General features: G+C 35.4%; 1 protein-coding gene across 1 annotated transcript in view; it reads left to right on the forward strand.

Moving 5' to 3' along the window:
- LOC102803546 (histone deacetylase 4-like) overlaps positions 1 to 13,748 on the forward strand; it is a 58,438-nt gene that overhangs the window by 23,074 nt on the left and 21,616 nt on the right. Inside the window, exons 3-13 of the mRNA XM_085501352.1 lie at positions 306 to 517; positions 2,844 to 2,985; positions 3,748 to 3,862; positions 4,346 to 4,461; positions 4,832 to 4,951; positions 7,159 to 7,277; positions 8,477 to 8,620; positions 9,379 to 9,511; positions 10,803 to 10,949; positions 11,396 to 11,507; positions 12,705 to 12,876. Coding sequence (XP_085357478.1) covers positions 306 to 517; positions 2,844 to 2,985; positions 3,748 to 3,862; positions 4,346 to 4,461; positions 4,832 to 4,951; positions 7,159 to 7,277; positions 8,477 to 8,620; positions 9,379 to 9,511; positions 10,803 to 10,949; positions 11,396 to 11,507; positions 12,705 to 12,876 — 1,532 coding nt within the window. The remainder of the gene's footprint in view (positions 1 to 305; positions 518 to 2,843; positions 2,986 to 3,747; positions 3,863 to 4,345; positions 4,462 to 4,831; positions 4,952 to 7,158; positions 7,278 to 8,476; positions 8,621 to 9,378; positions 9,512 to 10,802; positions 10,950 to 11,395; positions 11,508 to 12,704; positions 12,877 to 13,748) is intronic.

The raw sequence follows: 13,748 nt of genomic DNA on the forward strand, positions 1-13,748 counted from the left end.
CTTTGCGGTATTCTTGTGATAACCTTATACAATGTACATATTATTATAGAATAATTTAATGAGAGATAAACTTGCCTGAAATGGCAACGAGAAAAAACATTTTGTGATATGCGAAACGTTTGCATTCTGTGACAGGATGCTATTTCCAATCTTGATGGGGGATATAGTTTACCCCAAGTTTTTAACTTGAACCAGTGCAAATAATTATAAACATTTCCTATATATGTCATGCCTTTAAGCTCTATCTCCAATACCTTCAGCTCACTCATTCTGAGCTTTTGTTGTTCTATTTTTGTGCCTCACAGAAAGTAATGGTTCACATATGGAAGAGTTTGTAGCACGAGAAATGGTTCTTGATTCCAATGAATTGAATTTACAATCACAGCAGTTACACGAAGACTTGATGCGCCTCAAACAACAGCAGCAGCTGCAGAAACAGATGCTGATAGACCATTTTAATAAACAGCAGCAAGAGTTGGCTAAACAACATGAGAAACAAATACAGGAACATTTGCAGGTGATTGCTAAGCTTACTGAATTGTTTTGTTGCTAATTTGAGATGATTTTCTGCCTCTTTTAAAGGGCAATGGACGTCATGCTCAATTACGCTCAAATTTTGTGTAAATAAGCAGCACATTTGACCCCCCATGCATATTGTAAGTGTAGTATGGAACCCACGTCGAAAGCGACCTCGTCTTTTTGAGCATAGCAGTTCACAAAAAATCTGTATTCATTGATCTAAATGTTCATTTTAATAATAATTATGACATTCATGTAAACTGAGATAGTGAAAAGGACTGTTTTGTGAAAGAGGACAATAGTTGTCAAACGGTCATATGCCAAAATGGTGTAGGCGTGGTTCTATTATTGTAAAAAATCTGTATTGGAATCTACGGCAGGGGGGTTTGTGGCTTCTATTGGAACATCTGCTTATAAGTGGTGAATTTGTGAAACGGCTTCCTTTCGGAATGCAGCTTCTAATACCAATTTTATGGTAGTTAGGTGCTTTTTGACGTACTACTGGTCAAGTAGACATGGTGATTATAATAGCATCGTGTTTTCCATAATTATAAAGATCTCACTAAAGTATAATATTCTTAAAATGTGCGCTGATGATAAAAACATTTTCTATTTTATTTGTGTCACTTTGCTGAAGCTTAGCTGTGTTGTAAATCACAAGAAAGTTTATAGCCGGATTAAAGCAATTGAAAAATTCTCTCAACAGTTATATAAATAAGTCTATCACTATTTTAATTTTTCGTTTACTCATTTGTTTTTCTGAATCAAATGTCTTCTTGCGTGATGCTTTATAGTGATATCGTTTGAAGATAGCACGATTGGTGGCCGCAAAACAACGATCTCACTATTATGCTGCTATGGCTGTGTTAATGTTATGAGTAACTTTTGGATTCATAACAATGTTCAAACTGTCACCGTTATTTTAGGACGAAAAATGTATGCGAGAGTCATTGCTAACTAATTTGCTTACCAGGCCTCAATTTAGGATCCCTTACAACAGTATGATGTATGTTTCACCATCAATACTCTCAGTCAATGTAAAAGTGAGTCTTGGGAAGCAAATAATCATCAATGTTCACTACTGGAGGAAAAAGAGAAGGTAGTTAGTTGAAATTCAACCTATATTGGATATGAGTCATGTAATCTAAGTTGCCAAGCAAAAAAGATATGGTGGGACTTTCTCACCATAGAAGCCTCAAAATCGGCCTTTTCACTGTTGATTGTTAGATTCATTGTTTATGCGAGTTTAGTGAACAGCATAAAATAAAACCACAATGAAATAGATCATTTATTTTAATGTTTACCCTCATGGGATAAAAAAAAAATGTTAGTATTGGTCTATTTGATTTTCAAAGTTTGGAAAGCGCCCTCAGTGTTGTAAAAAAAATATGGAATCTATGTAAAGGCGCATTACGTGTGTCCAATCAGTTGGGATTTTTCAATTCTTAATAAATATTCTCTGTGTTTGTTTCTACAAGAGTATAGTTTTATATCATATATTTGATCCTCAGCACAGGGATTGCATAGATTGTATGCTTACAGCTGTGATCAGATTTCACTACATCACACTAAAACTGGATGATAAAATTTAATTGTGCTGTCTGGAAGTTTATTATGCCAGGAATTTAGAATATCATGCCACTAATTCAGGGTTATATGTATCATGTTTATGTAGGACACTGTTGATAATAGCCCAATTCATATAATATAGACATACTGTTGCTACCAAGTGTGGCTATGATCTCACTTAATATAGGTACATTTGTATTTTGCTATATTGTACCAGATATGGCATATTCCACGTCACAGAACGTTCTACGTTCTATATGGGCTTTGCGCGAGCTGCTGTGGAACACCAGTCAAAAAAGCGGAGAAAACACCACAAACTCAAATTTATAAATGTTACACATGTAGGGGTGGGTAATCTAGTTACACAGTTCAGGAGAGTATTAACAACTATACCAAAGTACTGTTTTCTGAGAGTATTCAGCTTTTGTATTCACCGTGATGGTTGCCAGGCGGTAAAAATGCCTGGATGTCCGCCCCTGAGGATACAGCTTATATACAGACATATTGCCAACAAATATGACCATGCTGTACCTTACTCAGTGACAGTCTTACTTTAATACAAACTCTGAATATGCAAATAAAGGTATGATGCTACCAAATATGGCCATGCTAATGCCTAATATAGGCGTAATGCTACCATCAAATATATTTGACATCCATTTCCTTGATTTATTTGTGCTTTTTTACATCTTGCGTATTTGTCATCTGTGATGATCCAGTGGGCTGACAGACAACAGTCACAATTGGTTTTACAGACACAAAGGATACTGCAGTTGCAGAAAGAGAAAGAGCTGTTAGAACAACAGGCAAGGCTTCAAGAGCAGCAACGGAGAGATCAAGAAAGACAGCGGCAAGAACTTCTGATGAAGAAGAAGGATAAGCCTGAAGGGCATGGAAGTAAGAGTTACTTATGCATTCTGTTTTTAGCTCCTAATAACCTTCGTTTACTCTCCTCCAAGGTGTACTCTGGCAGGAGGTGCTAGAACCACATCCGCTACTTTCAGAGTCCAATCGTTTCAAATGTCAAAGTCACATGTTTATTATAATATTAAAATGTTATAATTTGGGTCAAATGCTTACATGTAGAACTAACTGTAAACTCTGCCTTCATGAATCGTGTACTGTATAGGGCTTGATATGTTTTCTTTTTCACTTTTTTCGCAGATAGCTAAATGCGCTAAAGTTAAAACCAGTTAAAGCAGGGGAGTTGTCACCTGCACATGTGTCAGATGGCCATAGCGTGTCATTGTTTACAAACAAGCGTCTAACATGAGCCTTTGTGTTTTAGTGTGTGTTTTTATTGTCGCTTGGAACTCAATTCCCGCGTGTGCGCGCAGGTGACCACCTTCCTGCTTTAATATTCAAATTTAACATTGTAAAACATAAATCAACTAAAATTAAAAAAAGGGTAAAAATGTGTTTCCCGTATAGTATCACTGAACTTATTGAAATACATATACTGAATTCATATACCAATGTGTACATTTTGGGCCCCCCAAATAACAAATGAACATGCCTCATTTGCATAAAATTTAAATCTGTGCAAGTAAATACCGAATATAAATCGTCCATCTCTTGCATGATAATTAGAAGTGATATTTAAAATAAAAGGAATCTTTATTTAACCCAAATTGTAATTATGTTGTGATCTTTCCCTAGGTGCCAATGCATCCAGTGAAGTGAAACAGAGGTTACAGGAATTTGTACTCAGTAAAAAACAACGTGAGGCTGCAGCAAATATGAATCATTCCCCGCCACATCCTTTTAGAAATTGGTAAGTCACGTTGTTAACAATCGGCACCACATGTTACGCTCATTATTAATGCTGTTTCAGTATATAAATATAATCTATATTTAGTATCTATATTCTCGCTGTCTTTCCATTGTTGGACTGTAGTATGACCTAAATATAGATAATTTGTCACATGTATGGTTTGAATCACATATTAAAAGTCGTATCATATTTACTTATTTTCTAATAAAAAACAGTTATGTGGAGTTTATATTGGTATGACGTCTGATTTCTCAAATATATATATGTTTTTAGAGATCATTTAATTACTCTGTGTACGATTATTTTAGCCACTTCAACCATATTTCATGATACAGCCACTGTCTCTCTATTGTATTTTCCTCAAAATGTTTCTTGAATGCCTTATTTTCCAGGCTAAAATGTTGGTGCCAGGCTTTATAGCAGTTGACAGTGGCATACATGGACAGTTTCTAATTTGAGATATTTTGTTGATTTGTTTTGTAGGGCTGTTCATCATAGTTCATTGGAACATCATTCTCCACCACACAGTGGTGTATCACCTCCATATCAGCATACAGTACTCGGCCAGTATGATAATACATTTCCACTCAGAAAAACCGGTAAGAACCTCCCTATTATGATACACTGTATGATAAACTTTAAATTACAAGAGACAATTGTTTGTGAACTTTGCATTTCAGGGATGTTGTAACATTTCGTAGCAGTGAGTATTTAATTGAGATCTTTAAAACAGCGAGTTGAACATTTCAATTGGATCTTTAAAACTGAGTTGCGAAATTCCATCCTCACAGATGCATTCAAATTATTGAATCAAGAAGGTAGATAGCAGCAAAAACAAAACAGCATACAAGTATTTCTAATATACTAGTTCTGGTAAATCAAAACATTTTAGTAAAAAAATGTAATTGAGTAATCATTGGTATCATTTTGTGTATGTACTCACAATCTTAATTATTCTTCCATCTCCAGCATCTGATTCCAACCTGAAGGTGCGGTCGCGTTTGAAAGAAAAAGTAACTGAACGACGGAGCAGTCCATTGTTGAGGCGGAGAGATGGTCCTTGCAGTTTGAAACGCAAACCTTTATCAAGTAAGTATGATGAGTTTGGTGTTTTGAACACACTTTATGTGTCTGTTTATTATGCGGCGACTAAATAGTTTGAGGTATGTCACAATTTTGAAAATGTTGATAAATATGCTAAATGTAACAATATCAAAAACCCTAACCCTTGAATCTTAATCTTTTCACCATCAGTTCCCTCTTTTCATCACCAATTCCCAAAATAGTCCTGATTATAGTCTGCACTTCCTCCCAGAAGATTAGGATAAAAGTATTTTTTTGAGTAAAAACTGAAAATTTTCTCAAATTTTGTCTGTTGGCTCCAAAATTAGTGTTCATCTTTTTAGCTCTGCTGTCGACTTTGTCGAGCGGAGCTCATCATATGAGTGATTGTCCGTCGTCGCCCGTGTCAATGTTTTACTTTTTAGCTCCGCTGTCAACTTTGTCGAGCGGAGCTTATCATATGAGTGATTGTCCATCGTCGTCCGTGTCAATGTTTTACTTTTTCGACTTCTTCTTGAAAACTACAAGCCTGAATGCTTTGATACTTGGTGTATATGTACCTTGGGTAGAACTCTCTCAGATTTGTTCATTTCATGATGATATCTTCAATTCTCTAATTTTGGTGAATATTTTTGTCATTTTTGGTAAAAAGTGATATTTTCGACTTCTTGTTGAAAACCGCAAGTCCAATTGCTTTGATATTACATATATAGGTACTACATGTGGACCTATCTCAGATTTGTTCATTTCATGATGATATCATCAATTCTCTAATTTTGGTGAATATTTTTGTAATTTTTGGTAAAAAGTGATATTTTCGACTTCTTGTTAAAAACCTCAAGTCCAATTGCTTTGATATTACATATATAGGTACTACGTGTGGACCTCTCTCAGATTTGTTCATTTCATGATGATATCTTTAATTCTCTAATTTTGATGAATATTTTTGTAATTTTTGGTAAAAAGTGATATTTTCGACTTCTTGTTGAAAACCGCAAGTCCAATTGCTTTGATATATTATACATATAGGTACTACATGTGGACCTCTCTCAGATTTGTTCATTTTCTAATGATATCTTCTGTTCTTTAATTGCCATGTGCATTGCTAACAGCGGAGCTATCTCAGCCGACAGGCTGCTTGTTCGACTTCTTCTTGAAAACTACAAGCCTGAATGCTTTGATACTTTGTGTATATGTACCTTGGGTAGACCTCTCTTAGGTTTGTTCATTTCATGTTGATATCTTCAATTCTCTAATTTTGGTGAATATTTTTGTCATTTCTGGTAAAAAATGATATTTTCAACTTCTTGTTAAAAGCCGCAAGTCCAATTGCTTTGATATTACATATATAGGTACTACATGTGGACCTCTCTCAGATTTGTTCATTTTGTAATGATATCTTTAATTCTCTAATTTTGGTAAATATTTTTGTAATTTTTTTTAAAAAGTGATATTTTCGACTTCTTGTTAAAAACGACAAGTCCAATTGCTTAAGTTGATATTACATATATAGATACTACATATGGACCACTCTCGAATTTGTTCATTTCATGATGATATCTTCAATTCTCTAATTTTGATGAATATTTTTGTCATTTTTGGTAAAAAGTGATATTTTCTTCTTGTTAAAAACCACAATCATTTATGGTTAAAAATTATATTTTTGAATTCTTGTTGAAAACAGCAAGTCCCATTGCATTGATACTATGCATATTGTTCATTTTCTAATGATGTCTTCAGTTCTTTAATTGAAATGTGCGTTGCTAACAGCGGAGCTTTCTCAACCGAGAGGCTGCTTGTTTTTAGAAGTATTAAAGAACATAAGAAAAAAAGCAGAAAGATGTGGGCGAGAAAGTCTGATTGTAGAAAGGTCAACTGAAACCAATGCAATATACTTAATTCTCCCTCAGTCTGTAAACTTACTGTTGTATTCATACTTTCCTAAATTTAGAACATAAAGAGAAAATAAGATAAAAACATAAAATGTCTAAAAATTATTGTTTTTGATAAAAAAAACTAAACCAAAATAGGATACACATATTTATTAGGGGACATTACCTTCTTAATTTGCAAAATGTATATGCAAACATCCACCCACACCACACCCCCACCCCACCCCCACCCATACGTCTGTATAATCTGATTGCCATTCTGTAACTGTAAATGAATATGCATTTGTCTGACACTTGAGTCTTGATGTCCTTATAGAAACAAATTATAAATTTTTATTTCAGTTGACACAACCTTATGTAATAGTGCACCTGGTTCAGGTCCTAGCTCACCTCAGAGTGGTGGAGTACCTGCTACATTGGATAATGGTGGTAATGGCAATTCACCTGTCATGTCTGCAGAGGTTAGTTCAGATGTATGCATTTGAGTTTACATAATTATACATATATAATATGTACTTTACTGGCTTTCATGGGGAACGGAATGACCAGGTGTGCTTGTAAATTTCATTGTGTTTGTAGGTTGCTAAGAATGCAAGGAATACTGACACAAAAGTTGCGTTCACGCACAGCTCCTTAGCACGGGCTAAGAGGTCAAATTCCTTAGCCCGTGCTAAGAAAACGTGCGTGAAGGCTTAGCACGGGCTAAGGAATGCTAAGTACGGGTTAAATCTGATCCGAATTTAAGATGCGGTCTAGACCTTAGCACGGGCTAACAAAGTATGCGCGAACGCTTAGCCCAGGGCTAAGCATCCTCTGCGGCGACCTTTGGGTGTGAAAATTGTCCCATGTTCGTATAATGACACTATTCCACCAGTTATTACTCCGCGCTCACTTCCACACTAATCGGGTCACTGTAGTAGAGCGTACAGCAGCTCCAATCGTAGACAAAATAAATTTGGTTCGCTGTCTACGACATGCATTAATAAAACGCTGTATTCTGTTATGCCCGTTGTATACTGTTTATGTGCATCCAAATAAGTGGTTCGTCTTCTCTCGCGTTCCTGTGCACGTCGCTTCAAAATTAGAACGAAACATGCCAGCAACAGAAATAGAACCTCGCGCGCGTCATCCATTTTCCGTTCGTAAATAGCGGCTTACCAAAGGTCACCGACTAATGGCAGCCCTTAGCCCGTGCTAACGACTGGCCCTCCCTGTGCATGGACGCAATTGGGTCTAGCCAAAATGCAAATATGCTAGATAAGCCTAAATCAGCTTAAATCTTAGTACTTCATGTAACGTGAACACAACTAATGCTTTAAAGTGGTAGCCTAATCTCACAACAAATTTGCTATCTGGATTAAAATTACAATGGATAACAAAAGATAGATAAACAACATAAACAATAGTGTCCCATGGTGGACCTTAGTATTCTAATATAGACAGATTATTTATCAATCAATCATTGTACACAGAAGCTAAACCTCTGTGCCTAATTCTTGTTTATCTGTAATCCAAACTTCGCATTGAAGGTAAAACAAACAGTTTTTCTGGTGCGGTGACGAGGTGGCTTGTGGGAATCCAAATTTAAAGCATTTAAGTATTAGCATATTTATTTCAACAACAAACAATTGTTTGACATCATTCTATTCTCTGTTCCCAGCATGATCTTGGCAGTTATCCATTAATGATGAAGAAAATGTTAGGACCAAATGAGGTCAATTTATACACTTCGCCGTCACTGCCTAACATCTCTTTAGGATTACCAGCTTCAGCTTCAGCTACTTCTACACATACTCCACAACCAGTAAGTGATTATCCTCTATTATTTAACATTACACAAATCTGTGCGGCTGTATTGGTGACATTTTTCTATGGAGAAAATGTATGCAATTCACCATGTGGTGAAATAATGTGAAATGTGATTTTTTTTCTGCCAACATACTCTGTGATTAGCACTCTTTTTCTTCCTTCCCCAAGCATATACAAATATACATATGTGAAATTCAACATGCGACATGTCCCTGGCAACATACCCTGTGATTTACCCTTCCCAAATCAGGTATAAATGCAAATATGTGCAATTCACCATCTGACATATCACTCTGAACATATTGTGTGATTAGCACTCTTTTTCTTCCTTCCCTAACCATATACAAATATACATATGTGAAATTCAACATGCGACATGTCCCTGGCAACATACCCTGTGATTTCCCCTTCCCAAATCAGGTATAAATACAAATATGTGAAATTCAACATGCGACATGTCCCTGGCAACATAATCTGTGATTAGCAGTCCTTTTTCCTTTCCCAAAACAGGTATAAATACAAATATGTGAAATTCAACATGTGACATGTCCCTGGCAACATAATCTGTGATTAGCAGTCCCTTTTCCTTTCCCAAAACAGGTATTAATACAGACATGTGCAATTCACCATGTGCGATCTTTTCATTTCTTGCTCTGCAACAAGCATTGTACAATCAAATCTGCTGACCGCGAGTAAACTTCCATATCTGTGAATACCAAGACATAAATATTAATTGTTACATTTTGTTTATAGGTCACAAGTACAATAACTCAATCTGCTGCTCAGGCAGGTATTAGTAATGAAGTACTATTAGCATCAAGGTTAGGGAACCCATTAGCTGCTGGTCATGTTTTACAGACTGGTTATTTTGCACCATTGTCTCATGGTAAGTCTGTGTATGTGGTTATTTCTCTTCTGAAGCTGTGGAAGTTACTCTCTTGGAGTCACTGCTATATAAAGAACCCGATATATGAGTTGAGGGCCGGGAGTTGACAAGAAACAATATTTATTGCTAATCCTGCTACCATTTTTAGATTTTTGTGCAATTAAAACAGATTTCTTGCAAACCAATATGTACCGGTATTAAATATTTGAATACAAAACAAAACAAAACTGTTTTCATCATGTTACTAACACCATACCGGTAATACAGCATGTGTAAGCTTGTGTTTATTGTTTAAGTACCTTTTCATGATTATTTTTGCATGAATGTAATTTTTCTCATATAAATTATGACTCATAATTTCAACGAAAAAGGAAAAAGTATGCCCATTACTCTTTTTTTTATACCCTAAGTATCACCCTCTTGTGACATAGTAAAATAATAAAGACACCATTGTAATGCATTTTAATATGTGGTCACATGTCTCTGACAGAACCATGCTGTCACGCTAACTGGTGTCACTGCAGTCCTATCTGCATGATTAAGTTACATATTTTTTAGCAACCAATACCATATTTATCTGGATAAGCGCCCAGGGTCCTGAACATGAAAAATTTGCAAAAAATAGGGGTGGACTTATGCCCGGACATACCCTGCAAACAAATAATGAAAATTCGCGAAAATTTACAACACATGGATCAAACTGCAGCAATGAATAGAATGGCAAATAAAAACGTGCATCACAAATAAATGAACAATATGCTACATTAGATGTAAAACAAAAATAATTTATTTACACGACCAATACGCATAAACTCAAAATGAACTAAAAATGTCAGGGGTTAAACTGCGTAAAATTATTTCCGGTTTTGACAAATACCGGAACAACAGTTATTTATTGTCATTTATTTATTTATTGTATTTCATCATGGGAGGCAAATTCCTCTATCATTACTGGTATATCCCATAAATAATGGCAATTTATGGAATATTAGGATGCAGATTTCTGCTGAGGTTACTGAACAAAAATGTGAGATTAAATAATATTTCTCTTTTTCTATAACTTGAAAAATCCTTTTTAGACTCCACAATTTGTTTAAATGTATGATCTTGAAGTATTAAAAGCCTTCAGTTTGGCCCAATACTTAAAGATAAAGTTTGACCATTTGATGTGGTGATTATTGTTATTCTACTGCAATAGCTTACCGTTATGTTGTGTTGTGTTAATGTTTCATGTTTGTTTAATTTTACCCATTTGTGTGTGAAATAATTGTTTTTTGTCTTTCCCTCTCAGACGTTCAATCTTATTGGTTGTTTTCAGGTGGTAATGGTGATTTAAATAATTCGTTTCCGCCCACCAATCCAGCTTTTGTCCAGGCCCAATTAAAAGCCCTAGAACAAGCAGGTATTGCTGCACCACCAATCAACCCATTGATTGCAAGTAAGTGACACCAAACAAAATGCACATTTTGTGTCAGTTTTTTTCAATCGTCAGGTGAAAATTGCTGATTTTTATGTTTGAATTCCGGTATATGATATATTGTCGGCCTTTGCAGGCAGGAACCCTTCAGAGTTGAAAAAGCTTTTTTAATACCAAAACTAGCAATCAAGTCCCTGTTTTGTCATGAAACTCCGGCCTACCATAAACGAGTGAAGTATTTAATAACCAAATTCGTATTTCTTTAGTCACTTTTAAATAAATTTAACATTTACATTTCAAACTGTTGGCTAACAGCAATTTACCGTTCTGTTTATAGGTGGGTTGTAGCCACCAAATAAGTGTCCTGTTGAATATAACTTATCAGGCCACCACTTTTCATATACTTGCTATTTGCCAATCTGAATAGAATCAATATTTGAAATTATTACTATTCATGTTTTGAATAGCTGGTCTTGGAACCACCGTCCATCCTCATACACTGAGTGGCATTCCTGTGGCTGATAGCAACACTACTGCAGGGATCAGTAGCGGACTAGTGGCCCATGCTAGATTAATACGGTGAGTTCATACACTGGTATTCTTCCCAGCACCAGATTGCAGGGTGGTGACCTATTGGTTTCCTTCAAACTACAGTGGCAACCGTTTTGAGAAATCTATTGGGAGAATGCTGATGTTTCTTGCGATGCCGACTCTGTACCATTTTTGAAGGGTGGTGGACAACGAAATCGCATGTTCAATTTGTGAAACATTACACAATTACCGTATTTGTATGCACTTACATGAATGACAGAGATGTGGTTACAATAAGTCATATTTTAATATTCTGCGATATAATAAATGCAATTTTTGGGAATCTGTTTCTTATAAAAGCAAGTAGTCATTTCACTGACTTGCATATATGTCATACAGAGCTTTGTCTGATGATCACCACCCTTCAATTCAAAATATCACAGGATAAAAATTAGTCGTTGTTGTATTAATTCTTATGTTATATAATAAGTAAATTGTACATTGGTCGCGTTTGTGATTTCCCAACCTTTCCATGCTGTCCATCTCATAGCTGCAATGTAAATATATGGGTTTATAAGGTTATCTGTTTGTTTGTCAGATTGTGGTCAAGTAATATGTATTGGTGTACTGCTGATAAGTGTATTTACAGCAAATGTTGTTATTTATAATAATTCCATTGTGTATATATAAGGCTGTCTGTGTCTTTCTTTGCCAGTTTCTCTATTAATTAAATTTTGAAAAGTATAAATGATAACTATAATAATTAAAAAATAAATTTAAAGTTATTATTTTCGATCTTCTTGTTAGTCCTGTAATTTATCTGTTTAGTTTTTCTTATATTTGAAAAAAATTCTAATTGCTGACAGGTTTAGATCATTAGCTATTCAATACTTTAGAACAATTGACAAGTCAATCAGAATATGAATGTACCTTGGTCATTTAGAAGTTACTTATAAGACTGGCCCTCATTGGCTATTTACTGCTAAAAGAATAATTCACAAGCCAATCAGAAAACACCTTGCTTGGAATTCACAGTAAATGACAAGATTAGTGCAAAATTGTTGATGGGATAATGAGCAAATACAAAGACTAAATTTAACTAATCTACCAACATTTTCAAGTGAGACAGCTTTGTAGAAGGGCACAGGTTTGTTGATGCATTTCCTAATCCCATCCTTTGTGTGCTTTTTGTATCTGTGTCTGTGTTCATTAGCCGTGGCCTTTCCTCATTGGTAAATGTTTCAGATCCGGTCACAGGCCCCTAGGCAGAACACAATCTGCCCCTTTACCAACAAGCCAGCATATACAACAATTCCAGCAACAACAACAGATGTTACTTCAACAACAGCATCAACAGTTTTTACAAGAGAAACAAAAATACATACAGATGCAGCAACCGGCACTTTTAAAGCAAGTGGTAAGTTAGTTTCTAGTCAGGGATTATCATCCCTGTCTCATTATATTCAATTTTTAAGTTTTTGAGTTACTGGTTGCTACAGAAAGGCAAGCTTTATTACCAGTAGTTAGTGAGCTTGTTTTTTACAAGTTGGATACATTTTCTTGGCTGTTATCCCACATTATTGTTATATGGTGTTATGCTTCATCGGGTGTGTATGGATGAAAAATAGGTTTTTCATCTTCTGCTGACTGGATGTGCGTCAACATGGTCAACCCTGCCTTTTGTATGCATGGCAACTAAGCAACCAGAGAAACCAAAACTTGATAAACTACCTACTACTACATGTGTGTATGCCTCGTGACGTAGTAACACATGGTATAATCTCACTCAATGTAATTGTGGCCTTTTGTGGGCTCTTGATGAGTTTAAGAGTTGCCCTTTATAATTCTTGTAAGAAAGGAAGTGTATTTTCTATAATATACATATGTAAACAATACAATGAATACAAGTATGGCTCTTTACTATTTCCATTTGAATACAGGTGTCACTGTTCACATTTGCTACATGAATGCAAGTGTGGCTGTTTACAATCTCCATATGAAAACAAGTGTGTTTTGTTTACAGTTTCAATATAAATACAAGTATGGTCGTTTACTATTCCCATTTGAATACAGGTGTCACTGTTCACATTTGCTACATGAATGCAAGTGTGGCTGTTTACAATCTCCATATGTAAACAAGTTGTGTTTGTTTACAGTTTTCATATGAATACAAGTATGGCTGTTTACAATCTCCAAAGAGATACAAGCGTGGCTGTTTACAATTTGCATAGGAATACAAGTTTGGCTGTTTGCAATCTCCTTATGAATACATGTGTGTTTGTTTACAAT

The sequence above is a fragment of the Saccoglossus kowalevskii genome, chromosome 7 (genome assembly GCF_978046115.1).
Source record: "Saccoglossus kowalevskii chromosome 7, keSacKowa6.1, whole genome shotgun sequence".
In the NCBI taxonomy this organism is placed as follows: Eukaryota; Metazoa; Hemichordata; class Enteropneusta; family Harrimaniidae; genus Saccoglossus; species Saccoglossus kowalevskii.